Genomic DNA, 26,847 nt, shown 5'->3' with positions numbered 1-26,847 from the left:
GCAGACTAGTTGGGGGAAAATCATGCACTTGCGACTAGTCCCGGCGCTCATTAGCATATCATAAAGGATCTTTAGAAATACTTTTCCTAAAGATCTCTCTATCTATGCTAGTGTATACAGGGATGGTTAGGCAGGGATTAGCAATATGCACCCAGAACTGCTCATGGTTCTGGGTGCATATTGCACCGGACAGGTTCCCTTCAAACTCCGGGATCATGCGCACTGAGCTGAAATTCAGCATTAAGATGTGATTGCAAGTGATGGTGAGTGAGATCATCCTCTGACGCTGCGAATTCATTAGCATATTAGTACACCCACAGGGGCGTACTAACATGCTTATGGGGGCGACTAGCGAGGGAAGCAACGCCCTTGGGGCTACTGCCCTCACTCATTAGCAAAAGATAAAAGATCTTTAGAAATACCTTTTCTATAGATCTCTTTATCTATGCTTTTGTATAGAGGGACGGTTAGGCAGGGATTAGAAATATGTACCCAGAACTGCTCGTGGTTCTGGGTGCATATTGCACCTGACAGGTTCCCTTTAAGTGGTCTCAGATTACAATATTTGTACGTCACAAAGCTCTTGCCTGGGCCATCGTATCCTAAATGGACATTCAAATTGCAACACCATCAACTTTACCCATCTGTGGCACATGTGATTGGCTGGATGACCCAGTGTTCAGCACCGCATTTCAATTTTCAAACGTTATTCATCACATTAGTAGAAAGTAGAACCATCAGCTGATTCTGTACTGAAGTGTACACACTGATTGTCCATTAGGCTATTTTATATATATTTTTTTTTTTTGTACTTCATGCATGCAAGTTTAACATCTTTAGATTTTTTTCTGAAAGATTTGATTTTTTTAACATTTAACATAATTGGCACAGTTGACATTGTAAGGTTTAATTAAATATTAACTTGTTTTCCCACATTTACGACCATTCATTATTTATGATTCCCACGAGAGATTACTAATTTGAGTACATGAGGGTTTTTTTTTTAAAAAAAAACAAAACAAACCCATCCATTTGCTGCTAGATAAACGGATTCTCCTACTGTGTTATGCAAATATTGTATATACCAGAGAGGTATGTAAATTGCTGAATAGGTTTAAAAAAAATCTATTATTTGAACTTGCCAAAAGTGAAATACACATAACAGGAGACAAACACAAAAGTATCACTAAGTACAAACATATACGGTAAACATTAGTACACATAAACATAAAAGAATCTCTACATGCAAACATACAAATATTACTACACATACACCAAACAATTACTTCACTGAAACGGAAAAGTGTAACTACTACATATGCACACCTTAAAAAAATGAGCAGGTAAAGTATTCCTACATATAATCACATAATGTACTACATAAAAACACAAAAGTATACCTACATGAAAGGATACAAATATTACTACATATAAAGACAAAAGGATATATACATATATATATATATATATATATATATACACACACACAGTGCCTTGCGAAAGTATTCAGCCCCCTTGAATTTGTTAACCTTTTCCCACATTTCAGACTTCAAATATAAAGATAAAAATGTTTAATCTTATAGTGAAGAATCAACAACAAGTGGGGCACAATTGTGAAGTTGAACGAAACTTTTTTAAAAAATAATAAACTGAAAATTGGGGCGTGCAATATTATTCGGCCCCTTTAAGTTAATACTTTGTAGCGCCATCTTTTGCTGCGATTACAGCTGCAAGTTGCTTGGGGTATGTGTCTATCAGTTTTGCACATCGAGAGACTGAAATTCTTGTCCATTCTTCCTTTGCAAACAGCTGGAGCTGAGTGAGGCTGGATGGAGAGCGTTTGTGAACAGCAGTTTTCAGCTCTTTCCACAGATTCTCAATTAGATTCAGGTCTGGACTTTGACTTGGCCGTTCCAACACCTGGATACATTTATTTGTGAACCATTCCATTGTAGATTTTTCTATATGTTTGGGATCATTGTCTTATTGAAAGACAAATCTCTGTCCCAGTCTCAGGTCTTTTGCAGACTCCAAGAGGTTTTCTTCAAGAATGGTCCTGTATTTGGCTCCATCCATCTTCCCATCAATTTTAATCATCTTCCCTTTCCCTGCTGAAGAAAAGCAGGCCCAAAACATGATGATGCCACCACAATGTTTGACAGTGGGTATGGTGTGTTCAGAGTGATGAGTTGTGTTGCTTTTACGCCAAACATATCATTTGGCATTGTGCCCAAATAGTTTGATTTTGGTTTCATCTGACCAGAGCACCTACTTACACATGTTTGGTGTGTCTCCCAGGTGGCTTTTTGCAAACTTTAAACAACACTTTTTATGGATATCTTTGAGAAATGGCTTTCTTCTTGCCACTCTTCCATAAAGGCCAGATTTGTGCAGTGTACGACTGATTGTTGTCCTATGGACAGACTCTCCCACCTCAGCTGTAGATCTCTGCAGTTCATCCACAGTGATCATGGGCCTCTTGGCTGCATCTGTGATCAGTCTTCTCCTTGTTTGAGATGAACGTTTGGATGAACGGCCGGGTCTTGGTAGATTTGCAGTAGTATGATACTCCTTCCATTTCAATATGATCGCTTGCACAGTGCTTCTTGGGATGTTTAAAGTTTTGCAAATCTTTTTGTAACCAAATCCGGCTTTAAACTTCTCCTCAACAGTATCACAGACCTGACTGTTCTGTTCCTTGGTCTTCATAATGCTATCTGCGCTTTAAACAGAATACTGAGACTATCACAGAGCAGGTGCATTTATACACTTGATTACACACAGGTGGATTATATTTATCATCATCAGTCATTTAGGACAACATTGGATCATTCAGAGATCCTCAATAAACTGCTGGAGTGAGTTTGCTGCACTGAAAGTAAAGGGGACGAATAATATTGCACGCCCCAATTTTCAGTTTATTCTTTCTTACAAAAGTTTAAAATAAGCAACAAATTTCGTTCAACTTCACAATTGTGTCCCACTTGCTGTTGTTCTTCACCATAACATTAAAATTTTTATCTTTATGTTTGAAGCCTTAAATGTAAATTCAAGGGGGCCGAATAATTTCGCAAGGCACTGTATATATATATATATATATATATATATATATATATACCGTAAGTATTACTACACATACACAAAACAGTTACTACATTGATACATAAAAGTGTAACTACTACATATGCACAAATTAAAAGAGCAGATAAAGTATTCCTACATGTAAACACAGAGGTATATCTATATGTAAGCAGAAAATATTACCAGATATAAACATAAACGCATAGCTATTTATATCAAACATACAAATATTACTGCACATACGCAAACCAATCACTACATTGAAACATAAAAGTGTAAACATTACATATAAAACAAAAGAATACCCATATATAAACATACAAATATTATTACACATACACAAATCAATTACTACATTGAAACATAAAAATGTAACTACTACATACACACAATTTAAAAAAATGACTAGATAAAAGTATTCCTACATCTAAACACACAATGTCCTACTTATAAACACAAAAGTACATCTACATAAAAGCATACAAATATTACTACATATAAACACATGGTTTGTGTATGTGTAGTAACATTTGTATGTGTATATATATCTATATATATATATATATATATTTATATATATATATATATATATATATATATATAAAAAAAAACATACAAATATTACTACACATTCACAAGCCAATCACTTTTGAAATATAAAAGTGTAATATATATATATACATGTACATCATATATATATATATATATATATATATATATATATATATACACACGTATGTTACTGCACATAAAAAAGATGATTTAAGTAACTTGGGCACAAAACGAACCTATTTCTATATATATAAACACACAATGTGCTACTTACACACACAAACATATTACTGCACATATAAATAAATGCTCCACATGTAACACATAAAAGCTAAGTAAAGGTTATTAACACAGGAAGCATTGGGGTTTTGTCAGGCATGTTGTACACTGCGCCTGTGGGTGTATGAGGTGCTCTGCTAACATGGATCTGTAACATAACAGAACATGACAATACATGGCATGCTGTCAATCATCCGCAGTCCTGCACACACTGACTTTTCTCCTTACACTGTTATATAATACTAATACTATAATGCCTCATTGTCTTGCTCATTGTACGCCTGGAGGACCCCTATAAGTTTTTAGAATTATATTTGTAAGCAACATGGCTAGTTACAATAGAGCAATACACAATTATGTGTAACTGGTTTCCTACTGGAAAAAAAATCAGGTACCTAACTTTAAGAGAATTCAACTGGAATTAACTGTTTATGTACCATAATCTATGGAATAAACTGTAGTAAATAGTAAGAGTAGAACGTTTATCTCCACACATGTCTCAGTGGTGTTCGGTATAGGCATTAAACCGAGCACATACTCAGACAAGATCTACTATTACGTCATGTGTCAGAGTTAGCTGTCCCACAGACGCCTTATCATTTACCAACATGTGTTACATGCGCATATGTTGTAAGACCAATTTGTTTCTGCAATCACAATTTAGGATGCCATCATAAAATGACATTATGACAAAGCGAGCACACACACAGTATAAAAAACTAGTAATGAAAGTTACAGTAAGATAAGAGCATAGACAGTACCTTAGCAGACAGCGATGGCAAGGAGCCTAGATTTTTCAGCTTGCAGATGTCTAACATAATGCTGCAATAGTGGATAGCACATCTTCTGAGTGATCCTGCACCTCCAGATTCATGGCTAGCCTATTCTGATCTGTACACATCCAACCTGTGGTGACAGCTTCTTGCACAGATATCACTTGCCTCTGCATTCAGTAGCAGGCAGTAATCGAGAGAGATGGGACGTGACGGAGAGGCACTGTTGCTCCACAATATGGGAAGGAAATGATTTACTGGTGTAGTGGCAGGCTTTTATATGGAAGCACAAATCTGCGCTCAGTATTACTAGATTTTGTATTCTGCAAGTTTGTCACAGTGCGATGAACACAGCATTTCCCTCAGCTCAAATCATGCAAACAGTAACATACCTAGATGCTAAATATTTTTAAAGGGCAAAGATTACTAAACACTTACCATAATATCCTTAACTTTCTAGATCTTGTTGGGTCCAAATTCACAAGGCGAATGTGTGAAATGTAAGTCTTGCTATGTGTCCCAGAATGTGTCCATCTTATTTCCCCTCCGCTCTACTACTGCTGGTTTATCTGAAAGAGGAGGTGTGGGTATATAGGTGTGGCTTAAGCTGTTTGATTGCTGTGTCTGCAATACAGAGTGGGTGATCCACAGCCAACCGCGTCATAAAAGGCACCTCAGACCCTCCGAGGCCACATATGAAGGACTACATGTGCATCAACTCATATCTCCTATTTCACATCTCCTGCAAAACTAAACCCTTATCAGCTCCGTCACATCAGATTTCGGCAACACTGTTATTTCAACAACTCAGAAACCGTACAAAAGAATATATGTCTTATTTAGGTTTTCATTTAGAGAGAGACTCCATGTGAGGCTGGATTCACACGATCATATGAAAAAACGGTCCCATTCTCTTCCAGGAGAGTCAGACGTTTGGTATCCATGTGGTAGTCCGTGTGTATTGCGCGTGCTATTCGAGTGAGCGCTTTTTTCCTCACATATCATCCGTGTGATGTCCGTGTGCTGTCCGTGTTCAATCCATTTTTTTTCAGCAGCTATTAGTCATTTACAGTCATTTACAAAACCATTTACAGTGTTCTGTGCTTCATAATAGTAATGCATCCATAAAAACGGATGTCACCAGGATGGTCCATGTGCCGTCCGTTTTTACTTCTCACCCGTTGACTTGTCTTGGCGAGTTTTGCATGATTTCGGCATCAAATCGCAGCCTGTTGGGACTTTTCACTCATCCTCATCCTGAATCTAGATGAGAAAAAAGCTGACCAACTGCTCTGCCTCATTGAATAACATTGGTCTGAGTGCAATGTGAGATTTTGTCGCATTACACTCGTCTGAGTCATACACTAGTGTGAGCGTACCCTTATTGTGAACAGTTAAGCAATGATCTCTAAAAAGCATAAAGTTAAACATGACACATTTCCTTTGTAGTTTAAGCACTAATTTTTATTTTCATTTTTAACATTTTTTAATTATCAAAAAAGGAAATGGGCCGATGCAAAAGTTTGGGCACCCTGCATGGTTAGTACTTTGTAGCAACCCCTTTGGCAGGTATCACTGTAACAGCGGGTCCCTCCCCCGCCTGTGCTCATGGTGTAATAGTCTGTCCCTCCTTTGTACTGCTTCTGCTGGGAGATTGTTTGTTCTTCTCAGCATGGGACTTCTCCAACCACAACTTGGTAAACAGAACAGAGCCAGGAGTCTAAAGTCCATTCATGTATCAGATGTCTAGGGGGAGGTGTGCCCACCTAAGGGGCTGATCCCAAGAGAGAAGAACAATGAGACCCATGTTAGGGTAGTTGGATCTCGGCTGGAGAAGCACTAGGATCTATAGCGGAGGCTGGATCCTAGGGCCTGTGTATGGACTGTTACAGACTGGAGAACAGTGGCCACTTGGGATTGTGTTTTATTGTTCCCCCTGTTGGACTCAAGGAAATCATATAAGGACCATTGCCCTATTTTCCCTGGCATCGGAATACCAGGTGGTGCCCCTGGATCTTTTGTTTTGTTGTGGACTCCTTGCAGACGTTAAGGATTTATATTTGTTTGGTGCTTTATCTTTGTGGTTCCAATAAAGCTCTTTGTATTGTTCCTTGGCCTGGCGTCCCTCACTGCTCTGTCGCATACCCCGTCACAATCACAGCTTGTAAACACTTTTTGCAGCCAGTCAAGAATCTTTCAATTCTTGTTTAGGGGATTTTGATCCATTCTTCCTTGGAAAGTCTTCCAGTTCTGTGAGATTCCTGGTTGTCTTGCATGCACTGCTCTTTTGAGGGCTAGCCACAGATTTTCAATGATGTTCAGATCAGGAGACCATTAGAGCCATTGTAAAACCTTCAGCTTGCGACTTTTGTCCAGGGCTTCTTAAACTTTCACATGCCACTACATTATTCTCTCTTTTTCAGGCCCTGTTCATGGATATACAGTTTATCAGTTTTACATGGAAAATCGAAAAATACCAAACAAAAAACTGTATGCCATGCACTGCCCCCCCAAGACTTAGCACTAGGAATAATACAGTAGTTGTAATAAATGGTTGACAAGTACAAGTGAATAAGAGAAACTATGTAATATATCTTATTAGAGAAAAGTGCATCTTTCTCCATTTATGAGCCACTTCTCAATCTTACCGCTGTCTCCTGAATTCACTATATAGTATAAAAAATAAAATCTGTCTTGGTCAAAACAAAATGGACTACAGTCTCACTGAGGGATCATATTACAGCTGCCAAATAAAGTGTATAGTTAGGGGAAGGAGAACAACAGTGAGAAGCACCTACATACACAACCAGTGCTGCAGCTTTCTACTATTTATATTGCCTCTGAGCTGGATTCACAGCTACACTGTTCAGTGCTGCAGTATAATGCCCACCTTGCTGCTGCTTCTGAATATATGTTACATAGAGACAGGAGAACAAGAATCCTCATGTCTTGTTATGCTGTGTGTGGCAAACATCATAGTAGCTAGACTCCATGCACTAGCTGAAAGACATCTGAAAATTAGATATAGAGCCTACAAAGTAAAAAACTGGAGAAAGTACATGATAGAGGTGCTATTAAAGCATTTAAAGGGGTGTTACCTGCATATCATTTTATAGCATACCATGAATGTACAGTACATGTCCTAGAATGGCAGTTTCCATAACCCCTATAGAAATAAATGTACACAGTTATGCATATACATAACCAGCTCTCAATCCATCCACTGCTTCACTGAATGGAAAGTGAATCCTCATTCTGGATTTCCCAGAGGTAGAGTCTGTACCTAACAGATATTTATTCCTGTGGATATGCAATAAATGTTTATCATGAGAATACCCCTATAATGCAGCATTGACACTTATTTTGATATATGTACTCTGATGTTTGTTACACTTATTGGCCTTATTTTATAAGGACTTTCCTACTTCATTAATGTGACTAAACACTTTTGATGTCCTACTAATCATTTATTCAGCAGACAGAAGTGGCATTAATGCTGAAATGACTCAGTTTAATATTCCATGGCTGTTTATGGATTACACATTTGTAAAAGATGCTGGGTTAGATCCAAAACCATCCAGCAATATAATCAAGGGTTATTTTGCACATCATGAGCTCCATTATTCCTACATCTGACATGTAGGCTTAAAGGGATGGCATATTTGTAGGGTAGAGCTAAAATATTAATAGGGAGTCCATTAGCAGGTTGACCCTGCAGTGGGAGCACTGGGGTGCTCGAGGCTAGGGCAGCTGATCTTCAGGCCAACACCAGAGAAGGAATGGGATGAAGGCTGGCAGGAGTGAGTCGTGCCAAGTGGTTCTAGGACACCCATTGGAGAGATACATATATTGCCAAGAAGGTCCAGGACCTCATCACTGGCAAGACTACGGAAGCCGTCAGATATACGAGGTGGGTAGGGTGGTGAGATATGCTAGGTGGGTAGGCTGGTGAGATATGCTAGGTGGGTTGGGTGGTGAGATATACTGGGTGGGTTGGGTAGTGAGATATGCTAGGTGGGTTGGGTGGTGAGATATGCTGGGTGGGTTGGGTGGTGAGATATGCTGGGTGGGTTGGGTGGTGAGATATGCTGGGTGGGTTGGGTGGTGAGATATGCTAGGTGGGTTGGGTGGTGAGATATGCTGGGTGGGTTGAGTGATGAGATATGCTGGGTGGGTTGGGTGGTGAGATATGCTAGGTGGGCTGGGTGGTGAGATATGCTGGGTGGGTTGAGTGGTGAGATATGCTGGGTGGGTTGGGTAGTGAGATATGCTAGGTGGGTTGGGTGGTGAGATATACTAGGTGGGTTGGGTGGTGAGATATGCTAGGTGGGTTGGGTGGGGAGACATGCTGGGTGGGTTGAGTGGTGAGATATGCTGGGTGGGTTGGGTAGTGAGATATGCTAGGTGGGTTGGGTGGTGAGATATACTAGGTGGGTTGGGTGGTGAGATATGCTGGGTGGGTTGGGTGGTGAGATATGCTGCGTGGGTTGACTGGTGCTAATTCATATAAAAGGAAAAGCTACATCTGAATTGTAGGAGGTGATGTGATGAGCCTGTGGTCTGGGAGGAACTACTGAGCGAAGTTAGGCTGCACTGAGACTGCTGATGTAGCCATGTTGGTTCACTTCTGGGATGTAGTGGACTGAATAGGAGTGGTAGAAGGGGCCGGTTAAAGAATAACTGTCATTTAAAACATTTTTTTCCTCATAAACCAATAGCAGACATGAAAACATGAAAATAAGAAACGTTGTAATGTAGCTTATCAAAGGAGTCTGCTTCCTTCTCCTCTTGGATTGATCATCCCCAAAATTCTTAATTCAAGTGTAAAATGTCTTCATTAATTACAGATCTTCCCACTCCTGAGATTGAAAATGGAAGTTGGTGCTCATAAAGCTCTATGGAGAATTGTAACTTTATATAGGAGAACTTGCAAAATGTCTGTATCTGCCTCTAGCCCCTCTCCACCCATAGAATACAACAATCACCAACTGACATCTACCAATTGGTAAAAGAAGCAAGTTTCTCTAATAAGATAAATTACAAGGTTTCATTTTTTCCTCACTTGTACTACTAATTTATGAAATAAAAATTTAAAATATGGTTACTCTAGAAGACCATTGGCTCTAGAGTTGGAGCTAGAGGAGTGTGGAGTAGCCCTCTTCCTGAATAAATGTATGTTTCTGTGTTTAGTGTTGAAATTTAATTGTATGAAGTTATGAGCGTCTAAGTGAGTGAGATATGGGCTTGTGGTCCTGTGAAGTTAAAGGGGGTTTCCAGTCTAAATCTATAAGTTAATGCAAATGTATTGAGTGAGATCACAGCCGTCTAGTCAGACTCTGGCTGGAAAAATGTGTATCTCATACTCGTGGCCACATAATTGTCATTCCCAGCTCTGAAATCGGAAAATCCTCATGGCACCCAGTGAGTATGATGAGAGGATTCACAAGTCTGCAGTCAAATAGAGGCACTGCAGACTTCTGGATTTAGACCGGACAAGCCAGGTAGCTGATGTGTATGACGTCACCTGCTTGCCTGTGATTGGCCGGCAGCTGACATTGCAATAGTGCAGAGAGAGCTTGATTCTGCACAGCGGCGGTAAAATGATAATCTGAATTTTAGATGAAGCACTGACAGCGGCCGCGATCATCAATGGAGGCTCGTGCCAAGCAGGGAAGAGCACACCGAGGAAACGAAGGACAGGTGAGAAGAATGTGTGTGTGTGTGTGTGTGTGTGTGTGCGTGTGTGTGTGTGTGAGTAGAATGGCACAATAGGGGACCAAGATGAGACATTGCTTCAACAAGAGGATCAGTAAAGGGGACATTATCGCAAGAAGAGGACCTACATAGGCACATTAGTAAAAGGGGACAAGGATGGGCACATTACTACAGGATGGGGACAAAGATGGGGCACATTAGTAAAATGAGACAAGGTTGGGCACATTACTACAGGATGGGGCACATTACTACAGGATGGTGACAAGGATGGGGCACATTACTTCAGGATGGGGACAAGAATGGGACACATTAGTTAAAGGGGACAAGGTTAAGTGTACATTACTACATGATGGGCACATTACTACAGGATGGGGACAAGGCTGGGGCATATTTGTAAAAGGGGACAAGGAGTGGCACATTACTACAGGATGTGCACAAGGATGGGGCACATTACTACAGGATGGGCAGTTTACTACAGGATGGGGACAAGGATGGGAACATTACTTCAAAAAGGGAACAGGATGGGGGACATTACTAAAAGATGTTGGCCAAAATTACTATCTGGTGCTACTTGTAAAACTATATTACTTACAAGAAGGAGGGAAAATGTAATCACAACAATTACATAAAGCATGACTTTTTTTTTTTACAATCAAAAATATATATATATATATGTATATATGTATATATATATATATATATATATATATATCAAAATGTCACTTTGTCCTGCAATCAATGCAGTCGTCCAAATTATTCTTTATTTTTTGTGCTGGCCATACACCCAGCCGAGTTTGGGATTCGGACCTGGCGTAAAGTGCAAGACTTACAGAGAATGTAATCATGTTTCTATGCCACGGAGGAAAATCCATTTGTTTAGGCAGGATGTTTTGGCTTTTGGAGTTAGCAGGCCTTTTAAAAGGCATCTTTCATCTATAAATTCCAGCAGTAGCTTGATAAGTATTAAAAGAAAATAAAAATTCATTAATAAAAAAAAATTCTACAAATTTTATTGCAATTCTTTATCAAAATCTACATGCATTCATGTGTTATATACTTAAGCTGTTTTGCAAGATTGTTGTGTAAGATTGTTATTATATTAGTTTATTAACAAAATTGAATGCTCATGACATGAACTTCAGATTATGACGCGCCAGTAACCAAAATACGTAACAGATTGTAATATCTAGTTCAGAACCAGACCATTTACTCTTGTTCCTGACCAGACATATATTTTGATTTTCTTCTGCAAATTTAATTTAAAAAATATTCCCATTCAGATATTCAAATCATTTTTTAATCTTTTTGTGTGTAGCAATTGGAGCATATTTGTTTTTATTTTCATACTCTTATCTTTTGCCAATATTGGGCGATAGTGGTGAGAAAAGTAAATATATTTGTGTTTTTTATGACCATAAATGACCACTGCAATTCCTTTTAAATTTTGCTCCACTTACTGTGCCAAATACTTTTATATCTTATTACATTATTACATTATCTTATTATGACATTATTTTTCTTGATTGTGGTGGGGTTAATGACAATGATTTGGTTTGGCAGTAGCGTTTTTAGTTTAGTTTATTATTTATCTACTTTATGTTTTGTTTATTTTACACATTGTACCCCCATAAGGTAATAGAAAAAGATTTATGGGGCAGTCCAACATTGAAATATTTTTTTTTAATCTGATTTCCACTGTAACTTGGGTTGATATAATAGCCCCAGTTAGAGGGGAGAATCAGCCTGCTGGCTGTATAGCAGGGCTAACTGATTCTACTAGGATCCAGCAGCTCTTGCTCCTTCCTTACAATCACATGACTGCTGGGTCCAGAGGAGGAAGCACTGTCAGTGCTTCCTATTACTGTATACTCTGCACTGGTTTAGCGCTCTGTATCGATAAGGCAGTGGCGGTAATAATCTTTATGTGCCTTCTCTATGGGAAGTCCAGCTGTCAACTCATATCTCCTCCTTCAGATCTCCTGCCAAACGAAACCCTAATTTGCTCCGTCAGATCAGATTTCGGCAACACTATTTCACCAACTCAGAAAATCGTACAATATAATATATAAGTGCCTACTTTATGTTTGATACAGGTAAAATATATCTTTGTACCGTGTTAGCCAGTGGAGATAAAAAATTGTTTAAAAGAACTGAAGTCCTCAGTGGTATCAACCACTGAGGACTTCAGTTCTTTTAAACAATTTTTACTTTATGTTTTTCATTTAAAGACTGACTACATGTAAAACTAATAAAGTGTCAATATCCTCATGCAGGGCACTTTGCATAAGTCAATGTAAAATGAATAATATAAACTTTTTAGTATATCTTAATAGAGATATGTGCTTGTTTCTCCATTTATGAGCTGCTTCTTCATCATACATACCACCTGAACTCATCATATGGTTACTGGAAGTTTCCACTGAAATTGCCTGGACCTACACCCCAAAATCGTATGTCTATAGACGTAATATATAGGGTGCTATATGACCTGTAGAAATATTCACTGAATTAATGTGATTTTGTTTAATAGAAGAACTTAGGCTTGGAGGAAATTGTATCTGGAAAACAAATTATTCAATTTCTAGGGAGTACTGAGTTGTTTTTTAATATAATTTAACTTTTTCTATTGAACTAAAGCTCCTCAGGTCCTGCTTCCAATCATTCTAATTGGATTATATGAAACCTTGAAGCATTACATCTACAGATAACGCCGAATTATATAAGATAATGAACTGAGAGTAGGAATGTGTTCCTCTGCACATTGATTTCAATAAATAGCTTTTTCACCTTTCACTTTTTAGAGCTACAGCGCTCGGCATCGCTAACAGATGTTTCAGGCCGTTACTGAAAATTTGGGTTGTGGAAGCGACAAAATGGGATTTGTCTGTAGATTCAAATGTAGTCAATATATCATAAGAATTTTACCTCTCCTGGACTCAAAGCACCGGGGGTAAATTATGGTCAGCTTTAGCTTACCAAAAGTGGTGTAAACAATCTGCAAATTATAGAGTGCGACAATGATACAATAGTTTGTGACTTTTTGTATAGTTGCTCTTCTTTCACCAATTTACACTGGAAAGTAAGGCTAGGGCCCCACTTTGCGTTTTTAACCTGCATTTCTGCAGCGTTTTGAGCTGCAGCGTTTTATGGCCAAATGGCTTGCGTTTTGTTTTTCCATGTTATCCTATGGAAATTGTGAAATTTCTGACCCCACTTTGCGTTTTAAAACGCTGCGTTTAATTTGCATATTTTGTGGCAAAAACCATGCGTTCAAAAAAGCAACATGTCAATTGTTTTTGCCATTTTGGGTGCGTTTTGCTAACATTGAAGTCTATGAGAAATGGCAAAAACCAAGATTCCAGCAAATTCCTGCATTTTACCTGCTTTTCCAGTGCAGAAAACATGCGTTTTGGACCTCAAAAACGCATGCTTTTTGGACATCAAAATAATGATTTCATATGTACACACACACACATAGTCCGACAATTAAAAATAAGAATTTTAATAAATTATTGCTATTTTTCCATTTAATATCATATTACCGCTATTTCATTAAATTAATCTATTTTCATTATTTATCACAAAAATATAGATTTGTTTCTTTTTTTCCAATTTTTTCATTGAGTTTGACTATTTAAACTTTATTTAGCAGTATCATGATGTTGAAAATGCATCTATCAAAACGCAGGTGGAAAAGCAGGTAAAAAGCGCTGAAAACGCATCTAAAAACGCGGTAAATATGCATGCGTTTTCAGCACTAAAGTTCTGAAAAAGGCAACTTTGGTCAAATCAATTAAGCCCAAAACGTGCGTTTAGAACTGCAATTAGATGAACGCAAAGTGGGGCCCAAGCCTTAGAGCGGTTTAGGTTATGTCAAACAGATGTACAATAATTAAGGCCTGATAATGGCATCAATTATATTGTGATCTAGGAAACTCATTACTGGCACAGATTTAGTTTTGTGGCGCACAGACAAACAAAGATGCACCAACATTGTTAGTTGGTGTACCCCTCCTAAGGGCACGCTCACACGAGCGTTAAAAACGGACGAGTGCAATGCGAGTAAATCTCGCATTGCACTCTGACCAATGTTAGTTAATGAGGGAGAGCAGTTGGTCAGCTTTTCTCACATCCAGAACCTGGATGCGAGAAAAGTCGCAACATGCTGCGATTTTCTGCGAGAGCCGTACCATTCAAGTGAATGGGTGCGAGATAAACATCGGAATGCACTCAGATGTTATCCCAGTGCAGTGCAACATACGCACAGGCTGACAATGGAGGAGATGGGGGATTAACCCCTCCCTCTCCTCCGCAGTACCCATCCTCAGCTTCATAGCTGTGACCCGATTGGAAGATCGGGTCACAGTCGCATGACACTCGGCTCACGCTCGCAGCAGAGCCTGAGCCAAGGGTCATTAGCATATCGCATCCGTTGCTCTTGCATCGGATGCCATACGTTCGTGTGAGTCCAGCCTAATAAATATTTCAGCACTCTTCTCTTCTGTGGCACTCTAAGGTCACGTGCACACGCTGAGTATTTGGTGAGTTTTTACCTCCGATCAGATCAGCAGACATGTGCGGGGATGACCAAGCCCACAGTAACCAGAGGGAGGCGATCTAGTACGTGGACATATATATATATATATATATATATATATGTACGTCCTTTGCGTAGAGGGGTTAAGGCACTTGCATGATTATAAATGAGTTATCCAGCCAAGGCAGATATCTTTTACATTATTATTCTAATGCAATAGGGTTTTTCACCCACCGATTTGTTGAGTATTTATATTTAAATCTGGGGGATTAAAGTGAATATGGATTTATACATACAGAGGGAAATCTAATACAACAGAATTTTTGAGTACATCTCACTGTATTATTTAGTCAGCTTTTGCATCTCACTACACTCTTTTAGGCCTCTGCCACACTCACGTGAATTTCACGCACGTGCCGAGAGACACGTATTTTCCCTGCGTGTTGCGTGCAGGTAAGTACGTGTCTCTGGTACGTGCGTGACACGTGTGTTCTACGTGTGCTATCCGCGATAGCACACGTAGAATCAGTAATTATTATACTCACCTGGTCCTTCCTGATGTCCGCGCTGCTGTCCGTGGTGCTGATCCTCGGTCTCCAGCCCTCCCGTCTCCCCGCTGCTGCTGCTGCCAGGCAGTGAAGTGAATATTCTATGAGATTAATGAGCGGCGGTCGGCAGCAAGAGGCAGCAGCGGCAGAGACAGGAGGGCTGGAGAAGGTGAGTTGATGTTTTTTATTTTTTTCCCTGACATGTGTGTTTACTCCGGCGCGTGTCACACGGGACCGCATCCACACTACACCCGTATGGTACGGGTGCGGGCCGTGTAACACCCGTGCTGCCGGAGAAAACACTGACATGTCAGCGCTTTGAAAATCGCACACACGTACAAACGCACACGGACACACGTTCCGTGTGGTTTTACGTGTGTGTGCCTGCTACCATAGGGTAGCATTGCTGTACATGTCTCCGTGCCGCCGGTACGTGTAAAAAATGCCAAACACGTACCGGAGGCACGGATGTGTGGCGCAGGCCTTAGAAAGTATCTAAAAAAGGGTGTGTAACAGATCATTTCAATCTAGTAAAGTTATGCTTTAGTTTTTTGTGGGGTTTAAGGCTATGTGCACACGCTGCATTTTTTAAGCATTTCTTGATGCATTTTTTTCAAAAATGTGGATCACAATTTGCATGCCTCTCTTGAAGCCAGCAAAGTCTATGAGATTTCTGAACTGCTGTGCCAATGTTGCGGTTTTTTTCTTTGCACACTTGAAGCAGATTTTGATGCAGAAAAAAATCTGCAGCATGTCAATTGTTGAGGCATTTTTTTTCTATAGTTTTTAGCCCTTCCAGCCATTGATGTCATAAAAAAAAAGCATGGAAAAAAAACCGCACAAAAAACATTCATTTTCTGGTGCGTTTTTCTGCCAGAAAATACAGATTTGATGCAGAAAATGTCTGCACCAAATCTGCAGCATGTGCACATAGCCTTAAAGTCGTGTAAAAGTAAATTAACTACTAGTTGGTATAAACATTGACTGGAAACCAGATTTATCATCCAGCATGAGGTATAAGCCACTGCGATATATTTGGTGCATTCTAAGACCATCTAGCCTAAGTTTACACTGTTTGACTATAACACCGGAGTAAAGAATTTGTCCCTTAGTTTCGAACTCCTGAAATATAACAATTTGAGAGTAATAAAGTGGGAACTCTTTGCACCAACTGGATAGGTCTAGTAGGCATCTTTTCATACAGTAGGAATTATATTTGCCTATTAGATCTCAGCTTTGTACAATGCTTTTTCCCCATCATAACTAAATAATTTACAATAATAGTTAAATATTCCTAATGGTCTAGTAATACATTTCTCATGTGCACCTCCTGATACCTACTGTTATTAAGATATATTTTTTCAATGTTCCTTTCTCAGTGTTATATCCAATCTCCATCATCATTAATGGCACTGATCGCAGACATACCTATTTGTTGGCAGTCTCTTCCATTCTACATATCTTGTTCTGCAGACATTATATAATATTTCACTTCTCTTCTCATAGAGCCGTCCTGACAAGGCAGCACATGAAGAGGCTTCACAAGGTTCAATGTGACATGTGCAGTGTGGGCTTAGGAGGAACAGCACAATTATTGACTGTTAGGTGACTTGTAAATGAGTAGGATTAAAATATTATATGGAGGTCTGAAGAGGTAAGCTATGGTGTCAGTAGTGAAGAATAAGAAAATATCTAGACGGTGAGGTGAAAGCTTATATAATGACTCACAGAAAATTGTATTATAAGCAATTCATCATATACTTCTTTTCATCAGATTGCTTACTTTAAGATTGTTCCTTATACATAAACCTATGGTGGTCTTAAAAGAAAAATATCACTGAAAGGACCCCTCTGTTCCTCTTCACCATTGGTGCTGGCACTAACCTTCTGCTGGTATCGTTTCTTCCATTTTAGGTTGGAAAACAGCTGCCGCTGGTGCCAGAAGAGTTTCTGCCACACAGTGGTGGATACTGCAAACTACAACTACTTTCACTCACAAGCTGAGCAGACCCTCTAGACTGCACACTGAGGAAGGTCTATGTTAGGCCGAAACGTCGGTGCTCTATCTGGTCAAGCTTACTCAATAAAATACCAGTTTATTCAGCTATTTGAGTGCCAAGTGTTTGCGCTTTACTGGTGCCAGAAGAGATTTAGGAGATTGTATCTTATGACTCAGACAAGATGTCAAGGGCTACTGATTGGCTGCAGCTGTAACATGATATTCCTCAATTGGAAGAGGAATAGAGGAGTCTAGAGGGGATAAAACAAGTAGTAAAGATAAAGGCCGGACTCCTGTCGGTGAGTACATTTTTTTTTTCTAAAGCCCATCATATTCCCATTTGTAAGAGTATCAGCAGTTCAGATATCACTACATAGAAGAGATGTAGCAATCTTTAGCCTTTTAACATTTTTTTGTACTGCTCTAGCGGTATGAAAATGACAATGAAGTGAAGCCCAAAGCTATTGTGTACTCTGAAACCGCTCCCTAACACTACTGAGCTGTCAGTTGTCTGCATAATGTTCGAGTGACGAGTGCAATCCGATAAAACATTTGTGCAAAACTATGCAAAACTATGGGGCAGTGTCCATCTACGATTGATTTCTCATGCCATATCGGTATGAGAAATGAATCGCAGCATGCTGTGCTTGGCAATGAGCCTCGGCTAACACATCCCCATACAAATCTATGGGTGCTTGTGAAACATCGCACTGCACTCGGATGTCATCCTACCGCAGTGCGATGTACACAGAAACAGGCTGCGGAGGAGAGGAAGAAAGTGCTCCCTCCATCTACTCCACAGCTGTGATCCGATCACAAGATTGGATCAAAATCGCATGACCCTCAGCTCACAGTCGCTGCAGAGCAGAACCCGATTGTCATTAGCATATTGCTTCTGATGCTCTCGCATCGGAAGTTATGTGCAAGTGGAACCAAGGCATTAACCAGGAGTCTCCAACGGACGTCACTGGATAAAGTGGGGAACAGCAGCAGGGAGAATCCTGAATCCTGTGTGTGTCCTTAGGCTATGTTCACATGCAGGAATTTTTCAGTGTTTTTATATGCAACAAAGTTAATGTGTTTTACAGAACCAGCAAACACTATGAGATTTTAAAAATCTTTCGCCAAAAGAAACACAGCTAAAAAATGGATCGTGTTTTGAACGCAGTGTTTTTACTGCCAGAAGAGCCAAGTTTCGACTGATGAAAAAAATGTTGCAAAAATTCTGTGTATGAACATAGCCTTAGCCTTTAACCATTATAGAATTGTCTAATTTGTGTTACAGCCTAAACCTCCCAAACATGTACCAAAATGCATGTGAGGTGCAGACCGGGGTCAGACGGCCATATAACACGGCACCTCTCCTGATCTGAGCATGAGCACTGCCTGCATAGAAATACATGAAGCTCTCACGCTCGGTTCAGGAGAGCCGTGGCCAGTGTGTACAAAATGATGAGATCCTAGCCTTTAAGCTGTAACACAAAGATTATTATATTATGGTAAGCACCCGCCTCAAGATAGAGAAAAAAATGTATAGATATCACAAAGGAGCAAGAGCAGCAGGCGGAAATGAACACTCTCGTCGATAGTGTACTGGAATATTAGGTAAGCTATTAAGATTCAAAGGGGGTAAGAATTAAATACCACTAACAATATGATTCAAGAGACTTTCCATCAACCAAAGAAAAATCTCATTAAAGAATCTGTTGAAAAAAATCAAAACCAGCTTATTCATTACAAAATAAATTATCTAATATCTCTATTTTTACTCAACATAATATACAGACTGGCCCTTTAGAAAAACTAATTAAAATATTTTGGTCAACACGACCCTCTTATAGGTAAAACTGTTCCAAATAATCCAAAATTTGTATTCCATAAAGCATGCAACATAGGAAATCTGGTTGCACCTACGGTCAAAAACATTAAAGGGAACCTGTCACCAGGATTTTCCCTTATGTGCTGCAGCCAACAGGAGTAAGCTCTTATGTACAGCATTCTAGAATTATGTATATAAGAGCCCAGGCCGCTATGTATAACATAAAAAGACCTTTATTATACTCACTTTGTGGGCGGTCTGGTCTGATGGGCGTCGCTGGTTTCAGGTCCACCACCTTCTCTTTTCTTATGATCGCCGTCCTCCTTCCCAGCTCCATGTGGATGACGCATCCTATGTCCTCCAGACGAATCCATTGCGCTCCTCCACAAGCACACTTTGATCTGCCCCGCTGAGGGTGGATCAAAGTATTGTAGTGCACATGCGTGGGCGGTCTTTGACCTTTCCCCGCACCTGCGCACAGTACTTTGTGCTGCCTTCAGCAGGGCAGATCAAAGTATGCATAACATAGGACGCCTCATCCACATGGAGCTATGAAGGAGGATGGCGATGGAAGGAAGAGAGGAGGCGCCGGACCAAGACCAGATCAGACTCGACCCCCCCACTCCCACAGCAGTTCAGTATAATGAAAGCTCTTTCTTATGTTATACAGAGTGGCCTAGGCACTTATATACAGTATTCTAGAATGCTGTGTATAAGAAGTTACTGGTGGTGGGCGCAGGTTATACAGGGAAAATTTGGTGACAGGTTCCCTTTAATAAAACTAATAAAAGATGTCCACGTCAGTATTGAAAGTGTTTATTTTCTGTTCAGCTGTATGTCACACGAAGGGGTTAACTTATGCAATAATCTGGCCTTGGAGTAAGATCTATATGGTATGAATTAAGAGAACTTTATTAAAACTTACTAACACCCTCTTATTATCTTTTTGAGAAACACAAATCTTATTTTATGCATCATTAGTTTTTTAGATTTGGAAAAACTCTCATTTAGAGTTTGCTCACATCTGTGTATAAAAAAAAATCGGTCCGATTTTCATCCAGAAAAGTTGGATGAGCGGAATCCATTTGGTATGTCATACGAGTGCTATGTGCGAGTGTGTGTTATTTTTCTCACCTAGCATCCGTATCACATACATATGAAATACGGTTTTTTTCTCAGCAATAAAAGATCGGACGGCAAATGGTTGATCCATGTGGTGTCCATTTTTTTCTAGCACCCATTGACTTGCATTGGAGAGTCTTGGCTGTTTTACACAACCATACTTCCTCAGGTAAAAGCAGCTGAGAAAAGAAATTGCAGATCAGCACTGACTTATTGGATAACATTGATGCGAGTTCAATCCAATTTTATATTGAATTGCACTCGGTGTACTTAGATGTCAGCAAACCCTTAGCTGGAGGAGCAGTGACTATATTGCTATAATTATTATAATACAGTGGGTACGGAAAGTATTCAGATCCCTTTACATTTTTTACTCTTTGTTTCATTGCAGCTATTTGGTAAATTAAAAAAGTTCCTTTTTTTCTCATTAATGTACACTCTGCACCCCATCTTGACAGAAGAAAAACAGAAATGTATGCAAAATTTTAAAACAAGAAAAACTGAAATGTCACATGGTCATAAGTATTCAGACTATCTGCTCAGACACTCATTTAAGTCCATTTCCTTGTGATCATCCTTGAGATGGTTCTACTCCTTTATTGGAGTCCAGCTGTGTTTAATTAAAATTGAAAGGACTTGATTTGGAAAGGCTCACACCTGTCTATATAAGACCTCACAGCTCACAGTGCATGTCAGACCAAATGAGAATCATGAGGACGAAGGAACTGCCCAAGGAGCTCAAAGACAGAATTGTAGCAAGGCACAGATCTGGCCAAGGCTACAAAATAATTTCTGCAGTACTCAAGGTTCCTAAGAGCACAGTAGCCTCCATAATCCTTAAATGGAAGAAGTTTGGGACCACCAGAACTCTTCCTAGACCTGGCCGTCCAGCCAAACTGATCAATCGTGTGAGAAGAGCATTGGTGAGAGAGGTAAAGAGGAACCAGAAGATAACTTTGGCTGAGCTCCAGAGATGCAGTAGGGAGATGGGAGAAAGTTGCACAAAGCCAACTATCACTGCAGCCCTCCTTCAGTCGGGCCTTTATGGCAGAGTGGCCTGACGGAAGTCTCTCCTCAGTGCAACACATATGAAAACCCACATAGAGTTTGCAAAAAAAAACACATGAAGGACTCCCAGACTATGAGAAATAAGATTCTCTGGTCTGATGAGACGAAGATAGAACTTTTTGGTGATAATTCTAAGTGGTATGTGTGGAGAAAACTAGGCACTACTCATCACCTGCCCAATACAATCCCAACAGTGAAACATGGTGGTGGCAGAATCATGCTATGGGGGTGTTTTTAAGCTGCAGGGACAGGATGACTGGTTACAATTGAAGGAAAGATGAATGCGGCCAAGTACAGAGATATCCTGGAAGAAAACCTCTTCCAGAGTACTCTGGACCTCAGACTTGGCCGAAGGTTCACCTTTCCACAAGACAATGACCCTAAGCACACAGCAAAACTAACAAAGCAGTGGCTTCAGAATAACTCTGTGTCCATTCTTTACTGGCCCAGCCAGAGCCCTGACCTAAACCCAATTCAGCATCTCTGGAGAGACCTGAAAGTGGCTGACCCCCAACGTTCACCATCCAACCTGACAGAACTGGAGAGGATCTGCAAGGAAGAATGGCAGAGGATCCCAAAATCCAGGTGTGGAAAAACTTGTTGCATCATTCCCAAAAAGACTCATGGCTGTACTAGCTCAAAAGGATGCTTCTACTCAATACTGAGCAAAGGGTCTGAATACTTATGACCATGTAATATTTCAGTTTTTCTTGTTTAATAAATTTGCAGCAATTTCTACATTTTTGTGTTTTTTTCTGTCAAGATGGGATGCAGAGTGTACATTAATGAGAAAAATAATGAACTCTTGAATTTTCCAAATAGCTGCAATGAAACAAAGAGTGAAAAATGGGAAGGGGTGTGTTCAACAAGCAGAATGTTTTAAGCCCGAATGAACCAAGCAGTGATGAACCTTATAGATTTGGAGGAAAACATTCAGTATAACTTATTTTTTTCATATATAAGGGACCCTCACTCAATCCCCTTACCTGTATTCCTTTACTGTTAATGTATTCTCGCAGGCTCCCAAATCCAATACCACAGGGTAAGCTTTGACTCTGCTCTGTTCTTCAAACCACACATTCATGCCCTTATTCCCACTTTCTGCCTCCAATTCAAAAACATTTCTAGAATCGTTTTTCTCAACTTTGAATCAACAAAAACATGAAGAGTCTGTCCTTATTATTTCCCCGCATATACTACTGCAACATCCTTCTGTGCAGCTTTCAGTCTTGCACTCTTACACACGTTGTACCCATATTGAGCTCTGCTGTCTGAATAATTCAACTATTTCCTTGTTAAGGCCATATAAGACAGTATGATTTTTTAATGATAGTGGTTGACAAACAAATAGTTCTCACGTCGCTATTGTGCATATAGGCTCATTTTTACAAAAGCAATCACTCGAAAGATTGCTGTTGTGGTCGATGGATAGTCGCTAGTCGTTCACAAAAGCATGTATTACAGAATTTAGCAACTTATTACAAGGTGAAATTTTATGTCGACAAGCAATAATTTTTAAGCAAGTTGATAGATTGTAATATAGTTTGATTGTCGCAAAACCAATTGCTAACAGCTATTAGATACTGCGAATATCTCTGTCTTTAGAATGATATTGTGATTTTACTCTAGATTTTTGCCCCGTCTAATAAGGGCTTAAGTCTCTACTTCTCCCCACAGCTAATCTGGTCTCTAGGTCCCGATTGACCAGAGACACAGTTCACAACCCATCCCTCAAATGGAGCACTTGGTTTCTGAGTAAGGAAACTGAAGAATTCCCAACTTGGCAAGGTAAAATATATATTTGTACCGTGTTAGCCAGTAGAGATAAAAAAATTGTTTAAAAGAACAAAAGAACTGAGGACTTTCTGTTCTTTTAAACAATTTTTTCATCTTGGCAAGATAACCCAACCAATTCCTTTCCACCCCTTCTCTTTGATTCTATTCCCCCTTTTTTCTCAATTTCTTTCTTTCTCAATTCCTTTCTTTTCTTTCTCCATTTCTTTCTTAATTTCTTTTTTTATTTCTCAATTTCTTCTTTTATTTCTCAATTTCTTTTTCTCTTTCTCAATTTATTTCCTTCTTGCTTAATTTATTTTTTTCTTTGTCAATTTCATTTTGTTTCTCTCTTTCTTTCACTCAATTTCTTTCTTTTTTTTCTTTTTCTTTATTAAGACTTGTAAAAAAAAAAAAAGCTAGCACATCCTTCGTCATCTTGTTTGACTTGTCGGTTTATGTACCGTTTTTATCTGTCTTTTATTATCCTGTTTAATAAGAATAATTGAACCATAAGTATTTTAATTTGTAGTTATTGTAAAGAAGGATCTGACAAGGATCTGATGGTGTACTGTATGTTTTGCAGGAAATGCCAAACCCTTTATAAACTTTATCTTAAAAGTCACAAGGTTTTAAGATTTGTAGATAATCTAATCCAAACTACTGTGCAGATACAGGAAACAGCGATAGCGCTATCATGTGCCATGTGAACAATGTGGTATATTTCTCTTACCAGGATCATTACTAGTGTTCAACAATTAACCAGATATATTTTCACAATCATTAATTGTATAACTATAAAATGCACCCTTCGCTAAATTGCAAAACCCAGTAAATGTAACCTCTCAGCAAATTACACTAAATAAATCTATATTACAAAGAAGTGGACTTTTTATTATACATCAGATTATATATCAATCTAGGAGACCAGAATGTCAGACATAAGGGTGTAAATAATGGATTCTTATAATAAATGTGACTTCAGCAGAGCCCTACTGCATTTCAACGAACCAAACCACATATATCATTGTAACGGAATACATTTGACTATTGTAGCACTTGTAATACACAATCCCTGTGACTCCCAGAGCTGCAGGGCAATTTCACTTGCTGGACTATATATTTTGCGTCTGGGTTACTTTGTTTTTAATAATCGGATTCTTATCAGATAACAGCATAGATGTAGACATGGCGGACAAGGTAATAAATTAAACTACTGTATTTTAAGTTATATTTTAGCACATTTTGGTTTGGTAAAAGTGAAAAGAACTTTAGATGCTGTTGTACTTACTATAGGCACTATGATAAATTTATTTTACCCAGCAATGCAGATAAAAAAAGCCAGCTGTGAATCAACATGATGTCAGCAGTGAGGCCCAGTCGAGAAGCCATAGGAGAAGGAGCTGCCCCTGGAACAGGAAGTAGGAGTATCACCATCCTGGAGTGGTCCATGACTAGTCTGAGCTGGGAGACATTGTCACATGGCAGAAAAGGCAGGTACCACGTTTTGCCGAAAATAAGACACTGTCTTATATTATTTTTTGCCCCAAAAAATGCGCTACAGTTTATTTTTGAGGTAGGGCTTATTCTCGGGGAAACATGGAAGGGGCAAGTTTACCCGCCTCTAAAAGCAGACCTCCCCTTCCCAGGAGAATCATACTTATCAGTCTCTGGATGTATGCATTGCTCCCAGGTCCTCCTATAATTTCCGGCAGCCGCTCTAAGCAGCTATGCTCCACGTGGTCCTCCCCTGCCTCTGGATGATACTCACACACATCAGATTGCACACACACTCATACACACGCCCACATCAGATGTCACACAGAATCACACATCAGATCACACACTCACCACATCCAGTGATACTGATTGCTTCCAGTATCACCGGATGTGGTGAGTGTGTGTGCGATCTGTTGTCTGATGGTGTGTGCGATCTGATGTGTGTGTTCGTGATCTAATGTGTGGGTGTGTGATCTGATGTGTGTGGGTGTGCGATCTGATGTGTGTGGGTGTGTGATCTGATGTATGTGTGTGTGCATTCCACTGCAGTTTCTTAATGCATTCCACTGCAGGTCCTTCCATATGGCGTTTGGTGAGTATGACTGTCTTCTTTCTTCTCTCTTTTGGGAGTGTCTATATTCTATAATGAAGTGTTCTGCAGTATTTTTTAACTTTTTTAGCTGCATGCACACTTCATTATTGAACCACGACTAGGGCTTACTTTTAGGGGAGATCTAATATTTAAGTCTTATGCCGAAAATGCTGAATATTCCAGCTAGGGCTCATTTTTGGGGTAGGGCTTATTTTCAGGAATACTATCGACTACCTACTGATAAGTGTTTAGCCACATAGAAGAAAAGAAATTAAGTCCCAGATAACCCCTTTAAAGCAAGAAGTTCAAAAATAGTGCTGCTGCAAATTGAATAGCTCATTAATCTTAGACTCCATTCAGACTTCATCTGAGACTTTTGTTGGTAGTATAAATCAGAAGATTGCTGAAAGTATACCTCTGATATAAGACAGACCAACTACACAGTGTTAAAAATATATATGCCACACATTGTTCTTCTTACAGGAAACTGAACTTATCAAATCTATCTCACTCATTCCACTATCAGACCTATCACAGTAAATAACATCACGCTTTACCCTGTATCACAAGTCCAATGCCTCAGCGTAACCCTTGACTCTACCCTGTCTTTTAAATCACATTTCAAAACCCCTGCCATCTGCAACTCAAAAATATTTCCAAAATTCATCCTTTTGTCAACTCTGAATCTACTAACTGGTTGTTCATGCCCTCATCATCTCCCACCTAAACCACTGCAATAGCCTCCTTTGTGGCCTCCTAACACTTTTGCAACTCCCCAGTCTGTTCTCTGCTGTCCGTTGACCAATTAAAGCATCTTTCACAGGGCTACTCCCTTGCCATGTGCAAATCCCTTCACGGGCTTCCAATTCCCTAGTCTAAACTACTAACAATGACTACTAAGACCATCCATAATCTGTCTTCTACATACATTTCCAAACTAACCTCCCAAAACATTGCCACACATATCTCCAGGCGTTATAAGACCTCCTTCTCTCCATTGCACAAATACTTTCCTTAAACAATCACCTCTAAAAAAAATTCCAGGTCATCCCCCATCCTCCTGAATTTAGTTCCTTAGCACGTCTGATTAACTCCCACATTTGGAATTTCATGGCATAACCTGAAGATACAGTGCATCTCCTATCTCTTCAGGAAAGTCTATACCATGAAATAACTCTACTGCTAGCTTACTACAACCACAGCTGCTCCAGCCCCATGACCTACTTGCTCCCTTCCCAATATTTTCTAGATTGTAAACCCTTGAAGGTGTGGTCCTCTCCACTCTGCACTATTATTTCACTGTTAGTTCAATGTAATTTATATATGTATTTTGTATGTAACCCTTTTAACATATACAAAATCGTGGCATAAATGGTACTTTAATAAAAAAAAATATCATTAATAATAATAATGATAGAAGGAAACTACAGTCTCCTATATTTCTATATACAGATGAAAAAAAAGGTTTGCTGGCACAAACCATCCTGTC

General features: G+C 39.4%; 1 protein-coding gene across 7 annotated transcripts in view; it reads right to left on the bottom strand.

Annotated features, from left to right (window-relative positions):
- The window catches only part of MCTP1 (multiple C2 and transmembrane domain containing 1), a 1,233,450-nt gene that overhangs the window by 924,091 nt on the left and 282,512 nt on the right, over positions 1-26,847 (bottom strand). The window contains exon 1 of one of the 7 annotated variants that reach the window (XM_075325092.1): positions 5,124-5,306. The exons of 5 other annotated variants lie outside the window; for them this stretch is intronic. In XM_075325092.1, coding sequence (XP_075181207.1) covers positions 5,124-5,126 — 3 coding nt within the window. In that variant the 5' untranslated portion in view covers positions 5,127-5,306. Of the gene's footprint in view, positions 1-4,673; positions 4,830-5,123; positions 5,307-26,847 lie in introns of those variants that run through there. One more of the 7 variants, XM_075325090.1, reaches the window with a different exon arrangement.

Source organism: Anomaloglossus baeobatrachus, chromosome 1 (assembly GCF_048569485.1).
Source record: "Anomaloglossus baeobatrachus isolate aAnoBae1 chromosome 1, aAnoBae1.hap1, whole genome shotgun sequence".
NCBI lineage: Eukaryota > Metazoa > Chordata > Amphibia > Anura > Aromobatidae > Anomaloglossus > Anomaloglossus baeobatrachus.
The sequence above is the reverse complement of the archived record's forward strand: the minus strand, read 5'-3'. Positions and strand labels throughout refer to the sequence as shown.